Here is a 24,499-nt window from a genome sequence, read left to right as displayed (position 1 = left end):
CAGTTCAGTGCATTGAGTTTAATTTATAAGAAACTGAGCATGGACAAAGCCTCATTGCCTACAATGTCTGCTCTAAAACCTCTTCTGAGAAACGCATTCTGCATCTACAGGACGGGAGAAGCCATTAGCACCCCGTCTGTGTGCCTCCTATATGGCTCAAGCTATCATGAAAAGGGGAGATCTTCTGTATTGCTTCCTCCATCTAGAAATGGACCATAGACAGTCCAATGACTTGAAAGACCTGGGAGACTTATGGAGAAAGCCAAGAGGACCTTCCTCTGCTCTGCCCAGAAATTAACCAGATAAGGGCATTGTTTCTCTTGCAAAAGAGACCGTTCACTACAGAGTATTTGGCAATGGGAAGTGTGTCATCTTAAGGAAACCAACAGTGGTTGTCTGCTTTCCCACTCTATTCCCATACGGAATGGGTATCGCTGATCTTTCTCTGACAGGTGTCAATGAGCATTTTCTGCTGTGAAGACACTGTGGTTTTTGTACAGCTCTGAGTCACTGTGGGCTGTCTTCGGTGGAGGAACCCAACTGACTGTCACTGGTAAGTCACTAAACTTCTCATGTTCCTTTCCTTCCCTATGACAATATTTTAACATTCCCATCATTTCCCCATTCTTTTCCATCTCTGCCTTCACCTCAGGGTTTCCCTCACTCCATATAGGATGCTCCTTTAATACGAACTGAATTTCAATCCATGCAAGAGTAAGGCGGAAAATCCCGTTTTACATCCCCCTTCTCCAAGGACATTGGAAAACATACTTATAAAAGAAAACATCCCTTTTCTGTCTCTAACTTAATGTGACATTGTTTGAAGAATCTCTTTTGTGGCTACATTGGTAGATTCAAAGGTATCAGAGAAGGGAATTCGCGCTGAGCCAGGTATGTCTGCATAGTCAACTTGGCTTCACGCAGAGGACTGGATTTGTTTTTGTTCAGAACGTGTAATGGTGTGTTTCCATTATGGGACACCCTAACTGTAATAACATAAAAGTGCCTATTAAAGTGGCGTGCTGTTTGATAAGTTGGCAATGCAAAGAACCCAGCTCCTGACCTACTAAAATGAAAAGCAGCAGGAGTTCCCAAATTCTATTTGGTCATTGCAGATTTATTACCATGTGAATTGAGGTCAAATTACTGAATGACCATTCCCGTATCTACATGAAGTGTGGGTCCATTCTATGCTGTGATGTGGGGCAGGTTTTTGTACAGTGGTGTGTCACTGTGGTGGGTGTTTGGAGCAGGAACCCATTTGACTGTTACCGGTAAGTCACTCATTTGTTCACGTCCTTTTCCTTCTCTGTCACAAGATTTTTACATTTCCATCATTTTTGCCGTCTTTCCTTTCTCTGCCTTTGAATTGACCTCAGCATTTCTGTTGACGAATCCACTGAACTTTTCACCATAGCCATAGCAGGGTGTTGAAATGCCATGTTCTGTGTCTCTTCCCTCTCCTTTGAGGATATTAGAAATCGTATTAATGGGGGAAAGAAGTCTTTCTCTTGGTTTAACTTCAGGTGACATTATTTGAATGTCCCTTTTGTGGCTAAACTCCAACTCTGACATCCATATACTGGTGGATACAAACCACAGAACAGAAATGGAATCAAAGTGGGGTGACTCCAGGTATTAAACCTGGCTTCCGGTCATGGATGGAGGTAGATTGGAATGTTTTGGGAAATTCTGATTTTTTTAATTCTGTATTTGGGCTTCCCACTAGAATAGCATAAGAGAGTCTATTAAAGTGAAATGTTGCTAGCTAAGTTGCCAATTGAGAGCAAGCTGCTCCCCCTTTCCTATCAAAACATGAAGAAGTTCAAATGTTTTTTGCCCAACACAGATCTATGAAAATGCAGTTTGAGGTGATCTTGCAGAACAACATTAGGAGTGAATGTTCTGACCATTGCACCAGAAACCTGCCATCCGCCATGTATCACAGGCAGAAGACAGACCTAATGCAGGAGAGCTGGAACTGCATCTCTTGATATTTTTATTGGAATTGATTGGATTAGAAATCAGCCTTATCTGGCTCCTCTTTCGATCCAAACATTGGGTCAGGTGGATTTCTATCCCCTAAACACAAACTATCTATTACCACCCACTGTGGAAAAATGCAGTACTTCTATCATAAGAGCATTTTCTTCTCCAGTGCAGCGAAGAATAGAGTAATTTGGAAATAATATGCACAGTGACCTGGGATTCAGTCCTGTTTAATTCAGTGAGAGGTTCCTCTCAGTAGTTATGCGGAGGATTACAATATAAGGACAGAAGAGATAGGAAAATAGCAATGGGAAAAAGGATACAACATCTGCTCCCTCAAAACTGCTCCTGGCATGAAAACTGGAGCCCACTCCGGCTGACTCAATTTTTAAAAATGGGACATTCAGTGGACATTCAAACATATGTCTCTTCCTCATCTCTGTTTTACCTAGACGTGGTCTCATTGAAATCTACCAGACTTCTTTGGAAACATAAATTTCAGATGGCATCCTTCTATGTTGATTCCAGTTAGTTTATTTGAAACAAAGCTCTGGACCTAGGGAGACTTCCTTCCGTATTGTATCTGTCCATCACATGGTTGTTCTTTTTATGTGTGTGTGTGTGTGTGTTTGTGTGTGTGTTTGTGTGTGTGTAGATATAGATAGATAGGGATAGAGATAGAGATAGAGATAGAGATAGAGATAGAGATAGAGATAGAGATATATGAATGATAGATAGGTAGAGCTAGTGATGATAGATAGATGAAAGATGGATGGATGGACGGATGGATGGAGACAGACAGACAGACAGACAGACAGACAGACAGACAGACAGACAGACAGGTTCTGGTATGCATTTTCTCCAGAATTAAGAGCAGGACTGATGCAAAAGGGGACTATGAAGAAAGGGATGTAGCTCAAGGGTAGAGCTCCTCCTTTCCATGCCTAATCTTCCAGGTTCAGGCCTTGGCATCTCTGCATATGGCTGGGAAAACGTCCTGTCCAGTACACTGGGCAGCCACTGACCATTTCAGTAGACATGAGTTAGATGGACGAAAGGTCTGGGTTTGTGTCACACCACTTCCTCTGAACTGATACTGTTCTTCTCCAAATGGTTGTTTGCCAGGCCATCTATCAATGCGATGAACTAGTAAAGTGTCTATGGCACCTTAAAGACTGGCAGGTTTGATCTGGAATACGTGACCATGGACTGCTAATGCCAGCTCCACAGTAAACCTGTTAGTCTTCACAGTGTCACAAGATGCTCTGGACGTTTTGCTTCACCACTCAAACAAGTGGCTTGTTTGCCTCTGGAACTGGAGGCAATTTCTGTGATGTTGTTCCATGGGCGTTGTTGTTCCCTGATTGCACCTGAACACTTTCTCAATTCAAATGGGGAAGCAGCTGGATATGAACAAGTCCAGAGTTAACTGGGGCACTTAAATATGTCATACCTTGGATTAGGATTAGGGTCAGGTTTGGGGTGAGGGCTACGGTTGTGGTTAGGGTGAAGTGGTGGGATTAAATGACCCCCCCCCCTGTTGTACACATCCATACTAGATTTCTCAGATTTTCTGGTGAAATGAAGGTGGACTTCCCATGGAAATAATTTCACTGTGTTTTCGCTGTATGCGGGGGGTCACATGATGGAATGTTCCCACACAGAAAACAAATTCCCTCTACAGAAAGTCTTTGAAGCCAGGGAGCAGAGCTCTAGCCTTCCTCCTGGTGTATGAGCTTCTGATATGGAGAGAACTGATTGGGTGTGGACTGAAACTTTGCACCCTGTGCTTTCCCACCTGTACTCAGAAATGGTGCAGAGAGGAGAGGCACGTTCACCACCTTCCGTGAGAAGGAGGCCAATGCATCACTCCAACATGAAGACTCTACTTATGAGTGGGTTGGGTACTTTCATGGCGGAAAAAGCCTCTGTCATGGCAATTAATGCTTTAAGAAATGTTTGGGTCTACGGTTTTTTTACAGGAAGCCCTGTGTTTCTGAACTGCTAAATAACCTTTGGTATATACAAATGTCCTAATCTCATAATGCATAGACAGTGGACAAGGTGGGTGACAAATAGAGGATAGCGGCTTGTGGATGGGATTCCTGTGGATCCCACTCCATGGGTTGGATCCATATGACATCATACTTCAGGAAGAGCCAGTGAAATCAGTGGGTCTAACGTGACTCATCGATTATGGCTCTACGTATGACAAAAACTGGATCTGAGCCAGTTCAAAGAACTCAAGGGTATTGTTAGCAGGGCCAAAACTACCCAGTATTTCGTAGCAGCTTCACAAAGAGGAATCTTTGGTGGACTCCATCTAGAAACAGCAGTGAGGTTTGAGGATGCCTTGGAAGATGTTACCACGTCAGAGCATGTTCTATTTGGTTTACGTTCCAGGGTGAAATCCTGCAGGAAAATAGCCCAAACGTTGAACTCAATGCCCCACTTCCAAGATTTCATGCATGTTCATATTTTTTCGTGCACAAATCTGTAAAGTCCTAGCAGGGCTAATGTTTGCGATCAGCCCATCTTGTGAGGTTTGGCTGACACTGAAGGACATACGTCAGAAGTTCTGTCCAGAGGAATGGCTGAGTGAAATCCATGGGTAAGATCCAGAGTTACTCCTAGGAATTTGCCAATGTACCAGTCATTCATATCCTGCAGATAAATGTTACCATTTCACCTAGCCACTTAAGAAAATGTGGCAGGGTCTTCTGGCAGTTGAAGTCCTAAACATCTGAAGATCTACCTTCTGCCCACCCCTGCTATCGAGTCCTCTGTTTTCTTTTCAGAATGAGAACCTGAAGGGAGATAGTACTCAACTTCCTTCAAAACCTCCATGCTAAACTTTCCTACAGCGTCATATCGGTCTACATCAGACCTTTACTGTCCCTGCATCGCTGATGTAACAGCCTGTCTTCTGATATTTTGCTGACAAAAACGGTCCTGTTGAGGGGTTATATCCATGGCAGAAATTCTTAGGATCTGATTGTAATGATAGGATTTCATGGACAGCATTTCATCAGTGCAGCATCAGGTCTTTCATCAGTGCAGTATCAGGTCTTTCATTTGCCATATAGACTTTGAACAAGGTTTCCCCTCTCTTCCAGGTCAGCCAACAGTCTCGCCTTCTGTGCTCCTCTTCCCTCCATCCCAGGAAGAGCTCAAGACCAAACAGAAAGCCACCTTGGTCTGTCTGATAGATGGCTTTTATCCGGGTACCATAGAACTCAGCTGGCAGGCTGATGGCAGTGCAATCTCCTCGGGAGTGGAGACCACCAAACCCGCCAAAAAGGATGGCAAGTACATGGCCAGCAGTTACCTGACCCTGACTGAGGCAGGCTGGGCAGACCATGAGACGTACAGCTGCCAGGTGACGCACGAAGGAAAGAGCATCACAAAGTCGGTGAACAGAATGGAGTGTTCTTAAAGATTGGGTGACTCAAGGGTGGCCCGTATCCCTCCAGCCACCAGGAAGAAAGTGTCCTTCCTCCATGGGCACAAATTCATTCTCTTCTTTCCTCCCAATGCTAGTCTGACTGAATAATACCGATATCTCTTGTATGTTGCCCCACTCCCTGGACCCACACACCTTGTATGCTTGCTTCCAGTATTAGCAGAGTAATAAAATTTGACATATTTCACTGGGGCTCTTTCTTGACCAAGGTACTTAAGAACATAAGAAGAGTCCTGCTGGATCACACCCAACTGGGCCTTTCTAATCCAGCATCTTGCTTCAAACAGTGTTCAGTTAGCTCTCATGCAAGATGGTTGAGCTGTGCAAGTCATTAGGTGACCCCCTTGGTTCTCAATGAGATCCGCTGAATCTAGATTTTTCACTGGGTTGAAATGGGTGTGCTGAATTGAATTCACTGCATGTACTCGGTCACACAGATACTTGCATGATCCTTGGGTCTATCAATTGTCCTGCGTAGTGGAGAAGGCAGACTCGAGATCTCAGGGATCTCAGGGACCGGCCACGAATGCTTTCAGGAAGTCTACAACACGGCTGGAGAGCAATGTAGGAAATTCCGCTCCAGTGGTCATCTATGAATGTAAGTTGCGGCCAACTGGATCAGACCAAATGTCCCCTTAGTCCAATGTCCACTTTCTCACAGGGACCAGCCATCAATGTTTCTGGGAAGCCTACAACCATGACACCATAGCCATCTATGGAAATTAAGCTCGACTGGTTGGCAAATCCCAATCCAAATCTGACCCATATGTGAATACATCTGTCACCGACACATAATCCTGATGTTCTCCCACTACAAGGGTTTAGGCGCTAGCCACTGGTGTCTCGATTCTGATTCCATTCCCACATGAGGCCAACGTGTACGTGGAAACAGGAAACTAGGGGAAGCAGCATGTCTGGTTGCTGGGGAACCATCCTTGCTTCCCCCGTTTCTTCCTGGAACATAAGTGCAACAAGCAGATGAGCAAAACAAACAGATAAGCAAACTTCAGAATGGCTGAGCTCCTGATGTTAAGTTGAACGTTTCTTTGCTCACTCACTCACTCACTCACTTCCTACCACTTCTCACCCCCAAATCAGGGAAACCTGAGTAGTGTCCACAGTGCCTATCCTATTCCATCATATCACACCACACCATAGTATGAGGGTTGCACTCTATGGCCAAAAATAAATCTGTCCACATGGCAAATGGTAGAGGTCATTCATGACAACAAGTGTGGAAGAGGGAACATCACCAAGACACTTCCAGTTGCGTATGATCTTGCCCTGACTGAACGTACCCCACGTCAGATCAGAGCACAGGCTTCCAGTCGTTACAAGCAGGCCACTCCATGTGACGACTAATGCCCAGTATGGTTGTGTAATGGAGAGGTGGCCAGCAACTCTTTCTGGAGCCTAGCGTGGAAGGGTTCTCATTATGTCAGTGCCATACAGTATCTTGGAGCCACTGGCCAACCCTCACGTGGAAGCTATCCCCATCAATAGTGGACAGAGCTACGCACAAGTGGGCAACATGTGGCCCTCCAGAGGTTTTGGCCACACCGCTTCTGATCCCTCTGCACTGGCTGGACTGCCTAGGGCTGAGGAGGGTGGCAGGTCAAAACATCAGGATGGCACCAGATGGGCCACCCTTGCCTTGGCCAAAGTAGGGACAGCTCTCCATACGAAGGGAACCGTTTCCAGACAGTATTACATAGTCAGCATTCCATGGGTAACATTTTCAGCTCGTTCAAACATAGACATTGTCCAAGGCCTAGGCCTTTGTGGAACCATGTACTTCACCATGAATTCCATGTGAAACGAAATTCACTGTTAGACTTCCTCATGCAACCCAAGTGTGAAATTCTTAATCAATCACAGGGGATTTTTCTAGCAGTGGAGACATACCACCAGCTGACCAGGGAAGTTCAGATTGACACTCAAAGGAACAGTTCAGTGCATTGAGTTTAATTTATAAGAAACTGAGCATGGACAAAGCCTCATTGCCTACAATGTCTGCTCTAAAACCTCTTCTGAGAAATGCATTCTGCATCTACAGGACGGGAGAAGCCATTAGCACCCCTTCTGTGTGCCTCCTATATGGCTCAAGCTATCATGAAAAGGGGAGATCTTCTGTACTGCTTCCTCCATTTAGAAATGGACCATAGACAGTCCAGTGACTTGAAAGACCTGGGAGACTTATGGAGAAAGCCAAAAGGACCTTCCTCTGCTCTGCCCAGACATTAACCAGATAAGGACATGGTTTCTCTTGCAAAAGAGACCGTTCACTACAGAGTATTTGGCAATGGGAAGTGTGTCATCTTAAGGAAACCAACAGTGGTTGCCTGCTATCCCACTCTATTCCCATACGGAATGGGTATCGCCGATCTTTCTCTGACAGGTGTCAATGAGCATTTTCTGCTGTGAAGACACTGTGGTTTTTGTACAGCTGTGAGTCACTGTGGCCTGTCTTCGGTGGAGGAACCCAACTGACTGTCACTGGTAAGTCACTAAACTTCTCATGTTCCTTTCCTTCCCTATGACAATATTTTAACATTCCCGTCATTTCCCCATTCTTTTCCATCTCTGCCTTCACCTCAGGGTTTCCCTCACTCCATATAGGATGCTCCTTTAATACGAACTGAATTTCAATCCATGCAAGAGTAAGGCGGAAAATCCCGTTTTACATCCCCCTTCTCCAAGGACATTGGAAAACATACTTATAAAAGAAAACATCCCTTTTCTGTCTCTAACTTAATGTGACATTGTTTGAAGAATCTCTTTTGTGGCTACATTGGTAGATTCAAAGGTATCAGAGAAGGGAATTCGCGCTGAGCCAGGTATGTCTGCATAGTCAACTTGGCTTCACGCAGAGGACTGGATTTGTTTTTGTTCAGAACGTGTAATGGTGTGTTTCCATTATGGGACACCCTAACTGTAATAACATAAAAGTGCCTATTAAAGTGGCGTGCTGTTTGATAAGTTGGCAATGCAAAGAATCCAGCTCCTGACCTACTAAAATGAAAAACAGCAGGAGTTCCCAAATTCTATTTGGTCATTGCAGATTTATTACCATGTGAATTGAGGTCAAATTACTGAATGACCATTCCCGTATCTACATGAAGTGTGGGTCCATTCTATGCTGTGATGTGGGGCAGGTTTTTGTAGAGTGGTGTGTCACTGTGGGGGGTGTTTGGAGCAGGAACCCATCTGACTGTCACTGGTAAGTCACTCATTTGTTCACGTCCTTTTCCTTCTCTGTCACAAGATTTTTACATTTCCATCATTTTTGCCGTCTTTCCTTTCTCTGCCTTTGAATTGACCTCAGCATTTCTGTTGACGAATCCACTGAACTTTTCACCGTAGCCATAGCAGGGTGTTGAAATGCCATGTTCTGTGTCTCTTGGGTTCCTTAAAGTGGAAAAAGGAGGGATATGCATGTAATACATACATACATACACACACACATACATACATATGGAAGACAATGGAACCAATGACCTAGGGAGGTAGTGGGCTCTCCCACACTGGAGGCATTCAAGACGAGGCTGGACAGCTGTCAGTCAGGGATGCTCTGGATTCCTGCATTGAGCAGGGGGTTGGTCTCGATGGCCTTGTAGGCCCCTCCAACCCTACTATTCTATGATTCTATGAAATTGGGCTGATGAGAGTGGTAGGTCAAATCATCCGGAGGCCAGGATTGCCCACCCCTTGCTATGACCAGGGTCAGAGAAGGTCTTCAGATGAAGGAAACATTTCCCAAGCAGCATCTGCATAGTTAACATTCATTCGGCACCATTCTTAACAACATGACCATCGTCCACGCCAGTACAGAACAATGCATTTCTGGAAGCCTAGATTTCACCGTGAATCCCGTTGTCAGGCAATTTCATTGCTATCCCACCACATCCAAGCAAGCAGTTCATTTCTTAAGTCAATTAGCACTGAATTCTCTAACGTTTGAGACATACCAACAGCTACTCAGGGAAGCTCATATTTACAGTCAAGGGAACAGTCTGGTGCAGTGGGTTTACATTATCAGAAATTATCTGAGCATAGACAAAGGCTTCTCTGTCTACCACATCACCTATGACTTCTCTGCTCAGAGACATATCCATCTTCTACTAGACTGGATGAACCATTGCCACCATTTCACTCCCTCTCCTATGTAGCTCACGCTATAATGAAAAAAGGGATCTCTTCTGCCATACTTCCTCCATTTGGAAATGGACCATGGCGCATAGGATCACGGTAAAGAACTGAGATGCTTATAGATCACCAAAAGAACCTTCCCCTTCTTTGCCCAAAGATGAACTAGACTGCAGTAACTGTATTCTTCCAAAAATACTCCCTTGCCTACAGTTTCTGTGGAAATGGGAAATGCTTCATCCTAAAGGGAGCAACAGGGGTTGTCGCTCTGTTTCCATGTGGGATAAGTGTGGATAACTGGTCTCTGATGTGAAGTGGGGCAGGTTTTTGTACAGCTGTGTGTCACTGTGGTTTATCTTCGGAAGTGGAACCTGGCTGACTGTCACTGGTAAGTCACTGAATTTATTGTGTCCCTTTTCTTCTCTGTGAACATTGTGTAACATTTCATCATTTTTGCCCTCTTTTCTTTCTCTTCCTTCAAGTTGACCTTGGGGGTTCTGTTGCTTAATCTGGGATGATCAACCGAAACGTTTATCATAGCTGGAGCAGGGTGTTCCAATGCCACCTTACATGTCTCTTCCCTCTCCTCAGGGGATATTAGAGAGTTTATTGATGGAAAAAAAGATATTTTTTCTTGCTGTGTAATTCAATGTAGCATTGTTTGAACATCTCCAAACTCAAATTCTGAAATAATTTTATAGGACGATAGAAAATGTAGCTCACAAATACATTCACGTTTTGGCGTCTTCACACAGTCAACACAACTTATGGACCTGGGATTTTTTTTAATGGCGCCTTCTAATATTGTGATTTCGTAATTGTGCTTCCTGCTAGAATAATGGAACAAGGTCTATTCAAGTGATACATTGTTTGATAGGTGGGCAATCCAGAGCAACAGGCTCTCTCTCTATTTTTTTCTAAAACCAAGAGGTTCCATGTTTATTTTGGTAGACACAGGTCTTTGTGAAATGCAAGTGTGTGGTGTAGTTGGAGAGCCAGTGTGGTGTAGTGTCGCGAGTGTTGAACTGGGAGCCGGGAGATCTGGGTTCTAGTCCCCATTCGGCCAAGGAAGCTCCCTGGGTGACATTGGGCCAGTCACCGACTCACAGCCCAGCCTACCTCATAGGGTTGTTGTTGTGAGGATAAAATGGAGTGGAGGATGATAATGCAAGCTGCCTTGGGTTCCTTGCAAGAGTGGGGGGGGGAAGCAGGATATAAATGCAGTTAATATATAAATACATAAATTTGAGGTCAACTTTCTGAATGACATTTGGAATGAGTGTTCCAAGAATGGTAGCAGAAAGCTGCAATCCACCAGGCATCACAGGGCCAGGATACATCTGATGCAGGAAACTGCATCTCCTGATGTTTTTGTTTGATTTGATGGTAGATCAGCTTTTGTGGGCACCAGACCGTGCTTCTCATCAAGGAGGTCTTTTCTACCCCAAATGTTGTATTAGCCCCGCTGAGAAAAATAATCCCCTGTCTCTATCATGCCCATTTTTTCCCCCAGTGCAGCTAATAATGGACTCAGGGTGCAATTGTATAAACACTTAGCTGGGAGTACATCCTATTGAACTCAGAGGGACTTACTTCTCAGTGCATGCATAGGATTGCGATGTAAGGGCAGAATAGCTGAGGAAAGCAGCAGGGGTAGGAACCGTTAAATATCTTTTCCTTCAGTACTGCTCTTCCCAGGAAAATTGGATCTCCCAGCTGTTTGTTTGTTTGTTTGTTTGTTTTATAATGCTGGGACATCCAGTCATCCAGGTCTCCTGCATGCTGTCGGTTTTACCTCTGGGGGTTCCAGTTAAATTTATTGCATTGCACTAGTATACATCAATTGGAGATTTCATGGATTGACAGGTGCCTTTCATTCCATCGTCTCTTCATTGACAGAATCAGATTTTTTCAAGTTTCACAAAGTTGCGTAAATTCACATTTGTGGGAATTCGCACTTTCAAGAATTCATGAATTCACATTTGGAAAAAAGCGCAAATCCCCCCCCCCCTGGCATTTTCATGCTTTAGCCTATGGGGAAAATGCACATTTTTGGACAGGGTTTTTTATTATGCTTTTACATATTTTTCTGTGACAACGTTTCCATAAAAATCCAGGGAGTAAAACAACTGGTCTGCAAGTCCGCAGAATCCGGGCCCCTCAGGAAAAGCCTAGTAATGTGGTCTTACTGAGGTGAGAGAGACTGCATGGCACAAAGAGGTTGAGCGTTGCTGCCTTACATGATCATCAGGAAGTTCTGATGGTTGTAGGGCTTGTTTCCCACTGGAATGTCAGGCTTGTCGATACCACAGAATATCTCTTTAACATTATGGCCAACCATTCTGGCACATTTAGTATTCCGGGGTTGTTCTTCACTTTCCTTTGTGTAACTACCGTTGAATTTAAACAAACAAACAAAAAAAACTGCTTTGAATTTCCTCCAGAAATACAATGAGGGCAGATTTACAAAGGTGAGCATCTGGCAAACGATGTATCTCAGTGGTAGAGCATCAGCTGTACATGCAAAAGGTCCCAAGTTCAATGCTTGGCATCTCCATGTTGTGGTGAGAAAGACCCTTGTCGGAAAACGTGGAGGGGCTCTGCCAAACACTGAATACTGAACCACGTAGACCAAAGATCTATGCATAAGTCAGATTCCTCTGCGCTGCTCTTTTCCTTCTTCAGAAGATTGTGTATGCAGGTATCCATCCGCCTGAAGATGCATTCGCACAATTATCTACCACGAAGTCTTGCAGAACCTTAAGGACTAGCAGGTTCCTTGTGGCATAAGTGACCATGGCCTAGAGCCACCAATGCTGACCGCTGTCCCTCTGGACCTGGAAGCAGTTAGTGTGTCGATGTCACCTGGATTATTTTTCTGATTGCAACTGAACTCTTTCTCATTTACCATTACTCCACCTTGTCTAGAATACATGTACAAAATCAAAATGGGGTGGGGATATATGCGCAGATGACCCTCGAGTTAATTGGAGCACTGAGATATTTTATATCTCGGATTAGGGTTGGGATTAGGGTTGGGGTGAGGGTTAAGTGGTGGGATTAAATGACCCTCCTCCATATCCATATCCATCCTAGAATTGCCAGGTTCTCTGGTGAAATGAAGGCTGACATCCCACTGAGGGGGCTGGACAGTGTCTTCTTAGCAGTTTTGGACTGTGTGTCAGGGCTCACATGGTGCAATGCTCCTCCATACAACAGAAATGCCATGTGTAGAGAAAAACAGAAGCCAGGGAGAAGAGCTCTAGCCTGTCCTTCACCCGGAGAGGTGAACATCTAAGATGGAGGCGTTTCTTTGTGTTGGAGGGTGGGGGACCATTGCACCCTGTGCTGCCCCACCTGCATTCTGAAATGGTACAGGCCACACATGCCGTCACCCTCTCAGGTAGAGGTGGGCCACTACCACACTCCCAAATTTATGCTCGATCTAATTTACCAGTTCATTGCTGAGATATCCAATGCCACAAGAGCTAATATAAAAGATGTTTGGGCCTAACCTACTTGCCAGGAGCCCCTGTATTTCTGAATTAATTAACATTTGTTCACATGGACTAAAGACCTTTTCTAATTGGAATTTTCTAATTGGGCCTTGTAGGCCCCTTCCAACCCTACTATTCTATGATTCTAAGAATGTATGAACATGGGACAAGGCGGGTCAGGGATACAGCACAGATACCCCTGGGAGGGCTGCCTGTGTAAATGCCATGGCTTGGATGCATATTACATCATACGTAGAGAACCTGCTTTGAAATGAATGGGACTTCAGCTAATGAGTCACTTTAGACCCATTGATTTCATTGGGTTGGCTCTCATTATGACAAACACTGGATCCAAGAACTTTCCAAGAATTGGGACTGTATTGGCAGCAAAGCCAAAAGTTCCCACTAGTTCACAGAGACTTCTGCAAGAAGAATAGTGGAGGCTGGTTTTGAGGACTTGCCGGAAGACGTTACCGTGCCAAGGCACATTCTATTGAAAATGTTGTCTTAGTTCCACGATGAAACCCTGAAGAAAAATAGCCCAAACCCTCAATCATCAGCTGAATTCCAAATGTTCACACTTGCATAAATCTCAAATACCCCCGCAGGGCTGGTGTAATAGCCTGACGTAGAAAGTCTGTCTGATGCTTAAGGTCATACGTAAGAAGTTCTGTCCATGGCAATGTCCGGGTTAAATCCATGGGTGAGATCCAGAGTTAAGTCATACAGATTTGCCAATGTACGCGTCTGTAATATTCTGCAGAGGCACTTTACTGTTTCGCTCAGGCACTTAAGAAAATCTCTGCTCTCTTCCAGGTCAGCCAACAGCCTCGCCTTCCGTGGTACTCTACCCTCCATCCCAGGAAGAGCTCAAGGCCAAAAAGACAGCCACCTTGGTCTGTCTGATAGATGGCTTTTATCCGGGTACCATAGAAGTCAGCTGGCAGGCTGATGGCAGTGCGATCTCCTCGGGAGTGGAGACCACCAAACCCGCCAAAAAGGATGGCAAGTACATGGCCAGCAGTTACCTGACCCTGACTGAGGCAGGCTGGGCAGACCATGAGACGTACAGCTGCCAGGTGACGCACGAAGGAAAGAGCATCACAAAGTCGGTGAACAGAATGGAGTGTTCTTAAAGATTGGGTGACTCAAGGGTGGCCCGTATCCCTCCAGCCACCAGGAAGAAAGTGTCCTTCCTCCATGGGCACAAATTCATTCTCTTCTTTCCTCCCAATGCTAGTCTGACTGAATAATACCGATATCTCTTGTATGTTGCCCCACTCCCCGGACCCACACACCTTGTATGCTTGCTTCCAGTATTAGCAGAGTAATAAAATTTGACATATTTCACTGGGGCTCTTTCTTGACCAAGGTACTTAAGAACATAAGAAGAGTCCTGCTGGATCACACCCAACTGGGCCTTTCTAATCCAGCATCTTGCTTCAAACAGTGTTCAGTTAGCTCTCATGCAAGATGGTTGAGCTGTGCAAGTCATTAGGTGACCCCCTTGGTTCTCAATGAGATCCGCTGAATCTAGATTTTTCACTGGGTTGAAATGGGTGTGCTGAATTGAATTCACTGCATGTACTCGGTCACACAGATACTTGCATGATCCTTGGGTCTATCAATTGTCCTGCGTAGTGGAGAAGGCAGACTCGAGATCTCAGGGATCTCAGGGACCGGCCACGAATGCTTTCAGGAAGTCTACAACACGGCTGGAGAGCAATGTAGGAAATTCCGCTCCAGTGGTTATCTATGAATGTAAGTTGCGGCCAACTGGATCAGACCAAATGTCCCCTTAGTCCAATGTCCACTTTCTCACAGGGACCAGCCATCAATGTTTCTGGGAAGCCTACAACCATGACACCATAGCCATCTATGGAAATTAAGCTCGACTGGTTGGCAAATCCCAATCCAAATCTGACCCATATGTGAATACATCTGTCACCGACACATAATCCTGATGTTCTCCCACTACAAGGGTTTAGGCGCTAGCCACTGGTGTCTCGATTCTGATTCCATTCCCACATGAGGCCAACGTGTACGTGGAAACAGGAAACTAGGGGAAGCAGCATGTCTGGTTGCTGGGGAACCATCCTTGCTTCCCCCGTTTCTTCCTGGAACATAAGTGCAACAAGCAGATGAGCAAAACAAACAGATAAGCAAACTTCAGAATGGCTGAGCTCCTGATGTTAAGTTGAACGTTTCTTTGCTCACTCACTCACTCACTCACTCACTTCCTACCACTTCTCACCCTCAAATCAAGGAAACCTGAGTAGTGTCCACAGTGCCTATCCTATTCCATCATATCACACCACACCATAGTATGAGGGTTACACTCTATGGCCAAAAATAAATCTGTCCACATGGCAAATGGTAGAGGTCATTCATGACAACAAGTGTGGAAGAGGGAACATCACCAAGACACTTCCAGTTGCGTATGATCTTGCCCTGACTGAACGTACCCCACGTCAGATCAGAGCACAGGCTTCCAGTCGTTACAAGCAGGCCACTCCATGTGACGACTAATGCCCAGTATGGTTGTGTAATGGAGCGGTGGCCAGCAACTCTTTCTGGAGTCTAGCGTGGAAGGGTTCTCATTATGTCAGTGCCATACAGTATCTTGGAGCCACTGGCCAACCCTCACGTGGAAGCTATCCCCATCAATAGTGGACAGAGCTACGCACAGGTGGGCAACATGTGACCCTCCAGATATTTTGGCCACACCGCTTCTGATCCCTCTGCACTGGCTGGACTGCCTAGGGCTGAGGAGGGTGGCAGGTCAAAACATCAGGATGGCACCAGATGGGCCACCCTTGCCTTGGCCAAAGTAGGGACAGCTCTCCATACGAAGGGAACCGTTTCCAGACAGTATTACATAGTCAGCATTCCATGGGTAACATTTTCAGCTCGTTCAAACATAGACATTGTCCAAGGCCTAGGCCTTTGTGGAACCATGTACTTCACCATGAATTCCATGTGAAACGAAATTCACTGTTAGACTTCCTCATGCAACCCAAGTGTGAAATTCTTAATCAATCACAGGGGATTTTTCTAGCAGTGGAGACATACCACCAGCTGACCAGGGAAGTTCAGATTGACACTCAAAGGAACAGTTCAGTGCATTGAGTTTAATTTATAAGAAACTGAGCATGGACAAAGCCTCATTGCCTACAATGTCTGCTCTAAAACCTCTTCTGAGAAATGCATTCTGCATCTACAGGACGGGAGAAGCCATTAGCACCCCTTCTGTGTGCCTCCTATATGGCTCAAGCTATCATGAAAAGGGGAGATCTTCTGTACTGCTTCCTCCATTTAGAAATGGACCATAGACAGTCCAGTGACTTGAAAGACCTGGGAGACTTATGGAGAAAGCCAAAAGGACCTTCCTCTGCTCTGCCCAGACATTAACCAGATAAGGACATGGTTTCTCTTGCAAAAGAGACCGTTCACTACAGAGTATTTGGCAATGGGAAGTGTGTCATCTTAAGGAAACCAACAGTGGTTGCCTGCTATCCCACTCTATTCCCATACGGAATGGGTATCGCCGATCTTTCTCTGACAGGTGTCAATGAGCATTTTCTGCTGTGAAGACACTGTGGTTTTTGTACAGCTGTGAGTCACTGTGGCCTGTCTTCGGTGGAGGAACCCAACTGACTGTCACTGGTAAGTCACTAAACTTCTCATGTTCCTTTCCTTCCCTATGACAATATTTTAACATTCCCGTCATTTCCCCATTCTTTTCCATCTCTGCCTTCACCTCAGGGTTTCCCTCACTCCATATAGGATGCTCCTTTAATACGAACTGAATTTCAATCCATGCAAGAGTAAGGCGGAAAATCCCGTTTTACATCCCCCTTCTCCAAGGACATTGGAAAACATACTTATAAAAGAAAACATCCCTTTTCTGTCTCTAACTTAATGTGACATTGTTTGAAGAATCTCTTTTGTGGCTACATTGGTAGATTCAAAGGTATCAGAGAAGGGAATTCGCGCTGAGCCAGGTATGTCTGCATAGTCAACTTGGCTTCACGCAGAGGACTGGATTTGTTTTTGTTCAGAACGTGTAATGGTGTGTTTCCATTATGGGACACCCTAACTGTAATAACATAAAAGTGCCTATTAAAGTGGCGTGCTGTTTGATAAGTTGGCAATGCAAAGAATCCAGCTCCTGACCTACTAAAATGAAAAACAGCAGGAGTTCCCAAATTCTATTTGGTCATTGCAGATTTATTACCATGTGAATTGAGGTCAAATTACTGAATGACCATTCCCGTATCTACATGAAGTGTGGGTCCATTCTATGCTGTGATGTGGGGCAGGTTTTTGTAGAGTGGTGTGTCACTGTGGGGGGTGTTTGGAGCAGGAACCCATCTGACTGTCACTGGTAAGTCACTCATTTGTTCACGTCCTTTTCCTTCTCTGTCACAAGATTTTTACATTTCCATCATTTTTGCCGTCTTTCCTTTCTCTGCCTTTGAATTGACCTCAGCATTTCTGTTGACGAATCCACTGAACTTTTCACCGTAGCCATAGCAGGGTGTTGAAATGCCATGTTCTGTGTCTCTTGGGTTCCTTAAAGTGGAAAAAGGAGGGATATGCATGTAATACATACATACATACACACACACATACATACATATGGAAGACAATGGAACCAATGACCTAGGGAGGTAGTGGGCTCTCCCACACTGGAGGCATTCAAGACGAGGCTGGACAGCTGTCAGTCAGGGATGCTCTGGATTCCTGCATTGAGCAGGGGGTTGGTCTCGATGGCCTTGTAGGCCCCTCCAACCCTACTATTCTATGATTCTATGAAATTGGGCTGATGAGAGTGGTAGGTCAAATCATCCGGAGGCCAGGATTGCCCACCCCTTGCTATGACCAGGGTCAGAGAAGGTCTTCAGATGAAGGAAACATTTCCCAAGCAGCATCTGCATAGTTAACATTCATTCGGCACCATTCTTAACAACATGACCATCGTCCACGCCAGTACAGAACAATGCATTTCTGGAAGCCTAGATTTCACCGTGAATCCCGTTGTCAGGCAATTTCATTGCTATCCCACCACATCCAAGCAAGCAGTTCATTTCTTAAGTCAATTAGCACTGAATTCTCTAACGTTTGAGACATACCAACAGCTACTCAGGGAAGCTCATATTTACAGTCAAGGGAACAGTCTGGTGCAGTGGGTTTACATTATCAGAAATTATCTGAGCATAGACAAAGGCTTCTCTGTCTACCACATCACCTATGACTTCTCTGCTCAGAGACATATCCATCTTCTACTAGACTGGATGAACCATTGCCACCATTTCACTCCCTCTCCTATGTAGCTCACGCTATAATGAAAAAAGGGATCTCTTCTGCCATACTTCCTCCATTTGGAAATGGACCATGGCGCATAGGATCACGGTAAAGAACTGAGATGCTTATAGATCACCAAAAGAACCTTCCCCTTCTTTGCCCAAAGATGAACTAGACTGCAGTAACTGTATTCTTCCAAAAATACTCCCTTGCCTACAGTTTCTGTGGAAATGGGAAATGCTTCATCCTAAAGGGAGCAACAGGGGTTGTCGCTCTGTTTCCATGTGGGATAAGTGTGGATAACTGGTCTCTGATGTGAAGTGGGGCAGGTTTTTGTACAGCTGTGTGTCACTGTGGTTTATCTTCGGAAGTGGAACCTGGCTGACTGTCACTGGTAAGTCACTGAATTTATTGTGTCCCTTTTCTTCTCTGTGAACATTGTGTAACATTTCATCATTTTTGCCCTCTTTTCTTTCTCTTCCTTCAAGTTGACCTTGGGGGTTCTGTTGCTTAATCTGGGATGATCAACCGAAACGTTTATCATAGCTGGAGCAGGGTGTTCCAATGCCACCTTACATGTCTCTTCCCTCTCCTCAGGGGATATTAGAGAGTTTATTGATGGAAAAAAAGATATTTTTTCTTGCTGTGTAATTCAATGTAGCATTGTTTGAACATCTCCAAACTCAAATTCTGAAATAATTTTATAGGACGATAGAAAATGTAGCTCACAAATACATTCACGTTTTGGCGTCTTCACACAGTCAACACAACTTATGGACCTGGGATTTTTTTTAATGGCGCCTTCTAATATTGTGATTTCGTAATTGTGCTTCCTGCTAGAATAATGGAACAAGGTCTATTCAAGTGATACATTGTTTGATAGGTGGGCAATCCAGAGCAACAGGCTCTCTCTCTATTTTTTTCTAAAACCAAGAGGTTCCATGTTTATTTTGGTAGACACAGGTCTTTGTGAAATGCAAGTGTGTGGTGTAGTTGGAGAGCCAGTGTGGTGTAGTGTCGCGAGTGTTGAACTGGGAGCCGGGAGATCTGGGTTCTAGTCCCCATTCGGCCAAGGAAGCTCCCTGGGTGACATTGGGCCAGTCACCGACTCACAGCCCAGCCTACCTCATAGGGTTGTTGTTGTGAGGATAAAATGGAGTGGAGGATGATAATGCAAGCTGCCTTGGGTTCCTTGCAAGAGTGGGGGGGGGGAAGCAGGATATAAATGCAGTTAATATATAAATACATAAATTTGAGGTCAACTTTCTGAATGACATTTGGAATGAGTGTTCCAAGAATGGTAGCAGAAAGCTGCAATCCACCAGGCATCACAGGGCCAGGATACATCTGATGCAGGAAACTGCATCTCCTGATGTTTTTGTTTGATTTGATGGTAGATCAGCTTTTGTGGGCACCAGACCGTGCTTCTCATCAAGGAGGTCTTTTCTACCCCAAATGTTGTATTAGCCCCGCTGAGAAAAATAATCCCCTGTCTCTATCATGCCCATTTTTTCCCCCAGTGCAGCTAATAATGGACTCAGGGTGCAATTGTATAAACACTTAGCTGGGAGTACATCCTATTGAACTCAGAGGGACTTACTTCTCAGTGCATGCATAGGATTGCGATGTAAGGGCAGAATAGCTGAGGAAAGCAGCAGGGGTAGGAACCGTTAAATATCTTTTCCTTCAGTACTGCTCTTCCCAGGAAAATTGGATCTCCCAGCTGTTTGTTTGTTTGTTTGTTTGTTTTATAATGCTGGGACATCCAGTCATCCAGGTCTCCTGCATGCTGTCGGTTTTACCTCTGGGGGTTCCAGTTAAATTTATTGCATTGCACTAGTATACATCAATTGGAGATTTCATGGATTGACAGGTGCCTTTCATTCCATCGTCTCTTCATTGACAGAATCAGATTTTTTCAAGTTTCACAAAGTTGCGTAAATTCACATTTGTGGGAATTCGCACTTTCAAGAATTCATGAATTCACATTTGGAAAAAAGCGCAAATCCCCCCCCCCCCTGGCATTTTCATGCTTTAGCCTATGGGGAAAATGCACATTTTTGGACAGGGTTTTTTATTATGCTTTTACATATTTTTCTGTGACAACGTTTCCATAAAAATCCAGGGAGTAAAACAACTGGTCTGCAAGTCCGCAGAATCCGGGCCCCTCAGGAAAAGCCTAGTAATGTGGTCTTACTGAGGTGAGAGAGACTGCATGGCACAAAGAGGTTGAGCGTTGCTGCCTTACATGATCATCAGGAAGTTCTGATGGTTGTAGGGCTTGTTTCCCACTGGAATGTCAGGCTTGTCGATACCACAGAATATCTCTTTAACATTATGGCCAACCATTCTGGCACATTTAGTATTCCGGGGTTGTTCTTCACTTTCCTTTGTGTAACTACCGTTGAATTTAAACAAACAAACAAAAAAAACTGCTTTGAATTTCCTCCAGAAATACAATGAGGGCAGATTTACAAAGGTGAGCATCTGGCAAACGATGTATCTCAGTGGTAGAGCATCAGCTGTACATGCAAAAGGTCCCAAGTTCAATGCTTGGCATCTCCATGTTGTGGTGAGAAAGACCCTTGTCGGAAAACGTGGAGGGGCTCTGCCAAACACTGAATACTGAACCACGTAGACCAAAGATCTATGCATAAGTCAGATTCCTCTGCGCTGCTCTTTTCCTTCTTCAGAAGATTGTGTATGCAGGTATCCATCCGCCTGAAGATGCATTCGCACAATTATCTACCACGAAGTCTTGCAGAACCTTAAGGACTAGCAGGTTCCTTGTGGCATAAGTGACCATGGCCTAGAGCCACCAATGCTGACCGCTGTCCCTCTGGACCTGGAAGCAGTTAGTGTGTCGATGTCACCTGGATTATTTTTCTGATTGCAACTGAACTCTTTCTCATTTACCATTACTCCACCTTGTCTAGAATACATGTACAAAATCAAAATGGGGTGGGGATATATGCGCAGATGACCCTCGAGTTAATTGGAGCACTGAGATATTTTATATCTCGGATTAGGGTTGGGATTAGGGTTGGGGTGAGGGTTAAGTGGTGGGATTAAATGACCCTCCTCCATATCCATATCCATCCTAGAATTGCCAGGTTCTCTGGTGAAATGAAGGCTGACATCCCACTGAGGGGGCTGGACAGTGTCTTCTTAGCAGTTTTGGACTGTGTGTCAGGGCTCACATGGTGCAATGCTCCTCCATACAACAGAAATGCCATGTGTAGAGAAAAACAGAAGCCAGGGAGAAGAGCTCTAGCCTGTCCTTCACCCGGAGAGGTGAACATCTAAGATGGAGGCGTTTCTTTGTGTTGGAGGGTGGGGGACCATTGCACCCTGTGCTGCCCCACCTGCATTCTGAAATGGTACAGGCCACACATGCCGTCACCCTCTCAGGTAGAGGTGGGCCACTACCACACTCCCAAATTTATGCTCGATCTAATTTACCAGTTCATTGCTGAGATATCCAATGCCACAAGAGCTAATATAAAAGATGTTTGGGCCTAACCTACTTGCCAGGAGCCCCTGTATTTCTGAATTAATTAACATTTGTTCACATGGACTAAAGACCTTTTCTAATTGGAATTTTCTAATTGGGCCTTGTAGGCCCCTTCCAACCCTACTATTCTATGATTCTAAGAATGTATGAACATGGGACAAGGCGGGTCAGGGATACAGCACAGATACCCCTGGGAGGGCTGCCTGTGTAAATGCCATGGCTTGGATGCATATTACATCATACGTAGAGAACCTGCTTTGAAATGAATGGGACTTCAGCTAATGAGTCACTTTAGACCCATTGATTTCATTGGGTTGGCTCTCATTATGACAAACACTGGATCCAAGAACTTTCCAAGAATTGGGACTGTATTGGCAGCAAAGCCAAAAGTTCCCACTAGTTCACAGAGACTTCTGCAAGAAGAATAGTGGAGGCTGGTTTTGAGGACTTGCCGGAAGACGTTACCGTGCCAAGGCACATTCTATTGAAAATGTTGTCTTAGTTCCACGATGAAACCCTGAAGAAAAATAGCCCAAACCCTCAATCATCAGCTGAATTCCAAATGTTCACACTTGCATAAATCTCAAATACCCCCGCAGGGCTGGTGTAATAGCCTGACGTAGAAAGTCTGTCTGATGCTTAAGGTCATACGTAAGAAGTTCTGTCCATGGCAATGTCCGGGTTAAATCCATGGGTGAGATCCAGAGTTAAGTCATACAGATTTGCCAATGTACGCGTCTGTAATATTCTGCAGAGGCACTTTACTGTTTCGCTCAGGCACTTAAGAAAATCTCTGCTCTCTTCCAGGTCAGCCAACAGCCTCGCCTTCCGTGGTACTCTACCCTCCATCCCAGGAAGAGCTCAAGGCCAAAAAGACAGCCACCTTGGTCTGTCTGATAGATGGCTTTTATCCGGGTACCATAGAAGTCAGCTGGCAGGCTGATGGCAGTGCGATCTCCTCGGGAGTGGAGACCACCAAACCCGCCAAAAAGGATGGCAAGTACATGGCCAGCAGTTACCTGACCCTGACTGAGGCAGGCTGGGCAGACCATGAGACGTACAGCTGCCAGGTGACGCACGAAGGAAAGAGCATCACAAAGTCGGTGAACAGAATGGAGTGTTCTTAAAGATTGGGTGACTCAAGGGTGGCCCGTATCCCTCCAGCCACCAGGAAGAAAGTGTCCTTCCTCCATGGGCACAAATTCATTCTCTTCTTTCCTCCCAATGCTAGTCTGACTGAATAATACCGATATCTCTTGTATGTTGCCCCACTCCCCGGACCCACACACCTTGTATGCTTGCTTCCAGTATTAGCAGAGTAATAAAATTTGACATATTTCACTGGGGCTCTTTCTTGACCAAGGTACTTAAGAACATAAGAAGAGTCCTGCTGGATCACACCCAACTGGGCCTTTCTAATCCAGCATCTTGCTTCAAACAGTGTTCAGTTAGCTCTCATGCAAGATGGTTGAGCTGTGCAAGTCATTAGGTGACCCCCTTGGTTCTCAATGAGATCCGCTGAATCTAGATTTTTCACTGGGTTGAAATGGGTGTGCTGAATTGAATTCACTGCATGTACTCGGTCACACAGATACTTGCATGATCCTTGGGTCTATCAATTGTCCTGCGTAGTGGAGAAGGCAGACTCGAGATCTCAGGGATCTCAGGGACCGGCCACGAATGCTTTCAGGAAGTCTACAACACGGCTGGAGAGCAATGTAGGAAATTCCGCTCCAGTGGTTATCTATGAATGTAAGTTGCGGCCAACTGGATCAGACCAAATGTCCCCTTAGTCCAATGTCCACTTTCTCACAGGGACCAGCCATCAATGTTTCTGGGAAGCCTACAACCATGACACCATAGCCATCTATGGAAATTAAGCTCGACTGGTTGGCAAATCCCAATCCAAATCTGACCCATATGTGAATACATCTGTCACCGACACATAATCCTGATGTTCTCCCACTACAAGGGTTTAGGCGCTAGCCACTGGTGTCTCGATTCTGATTCCATTCCCACATGAGGCCAACGTGTACGTGGAAACAGGAAACTAGGGGAAGCAGCATGTCTGGTTGCTGGGGAACCATCCTTGCTTCCCCCGTTTCTTCCTGGAACATAAGTGCAACAAGCAGATGAGCAAAACAAACAGATAAGCAAACTTCAGAATGGCTGAGCTCCTGATGTTAAGTTGAACGTTTCTTTGCTCACTCACTCACTCACTCACTCACTTCCTACCACTTCTCACCCTCAAATCAAGGAAACCTGAGTAGTGTCCACAGTGCCTATCCTATTCCATCATATCACACCACACCATAGTATGAGGGTTACACTCTATGGCCAAAAATAAATCTGTCCACATGGCAAATGGTAGAGGTCATTCATGACAACAAGTGTGGAAGAGGGAACATCACCAAGACACTTCCAGTTGCGTATGATCTTGCCCTGACTGAACGTACCCCACGTCAGATCAGAGCACAGGCTTCCAGTCGTTACAAGCAGGCCACTCCATGTGACGACTAATGCCCAGTATGGTTGTGTAATGGAGCGGTGGCCAGCAACTCTTTCTGGAGTCTAGCGTGGAAG

The 24,499-nt window shown here is 45.1% G+C and overlaps 2 pseudogenes and 1 gene segment (V, D, J or C); all 3 read left to right on the top strand.

Annotated features, from left to right (window-relative positions):
* Nucleotides 1-5,644, top strand: part of LOC146336147 (Ig lambda-1 chain C region-like) — a 123,053-nt gene extending 117,409 nt beyond the window's left edge. Inside the window, 2 exon segments of the V gene segment in view lie at nucleotides 1,222-1,274; nucleotides 5,106-5,644. Coding sequence covers nucleotides 1,222-1,274; nucleotides 5,106-5,425 — 373 coding nt within the window.
* A 1,243-nt stretch (nucleotides 5,645-6,887) lies between these two features.
* Nucleotides 6,888-14,450, top strand: LOC146336146 (immunoglobulin lambda constant 6 pseudogene; annotated as a pseudogene). The gene is made up of 3 exons (XR_014785677.1): nucleotides 6,888-7,115; nucleotides 8,618-8,672; nucleotides 13,912-14,450. The product of XR_014785677.1 is annotated as an immunoglobulin lambda constant 6 pseudogene (transcript).
* Nucleotides 14,451-15,697: 1,247 nt separating this feature from the next.
* On the top strand, nucleotides 15,698-23,262 carry LOC146336145 (immunoglobulin lambda constant 6 pseudogene; annotated as a pseudogene). Its single transcript, XR_014785676.1, has 3 exons — nucleotides 15,698-15,784; nucleotides 17,428-17,482; nucleotides 22,724-23,262. The product of XR_014785676.1 is annotated as an immunoglobulin lambda constant 6 pseudogene (transcript).
* The last annotated feature ends 1,237 nt before the right edge of the window (nucleotides 23,263-24,499 follow it).

Source organism: Heloderma suspectum, chromosome 13 (genome assembly GCF_057233095.1).
Source record: "Heloderma suspectum isolate Gila_16-S chromosome 13, 16-S_ref, whole genome shotgun sequence".
Classification (NCBI taxonomy): domain Eukaryota; kingdom Metazoa; phylum Chordata; class Lepidosauria; order Squamata; family Helodermatidae; genus Heloderma; species Heloderma suspectum.
The sequence above is the reverse complement of the archived record's forward strand: the minus strand, read 5'-3'. Positions and strand labels throughout refer to the sequence as shown.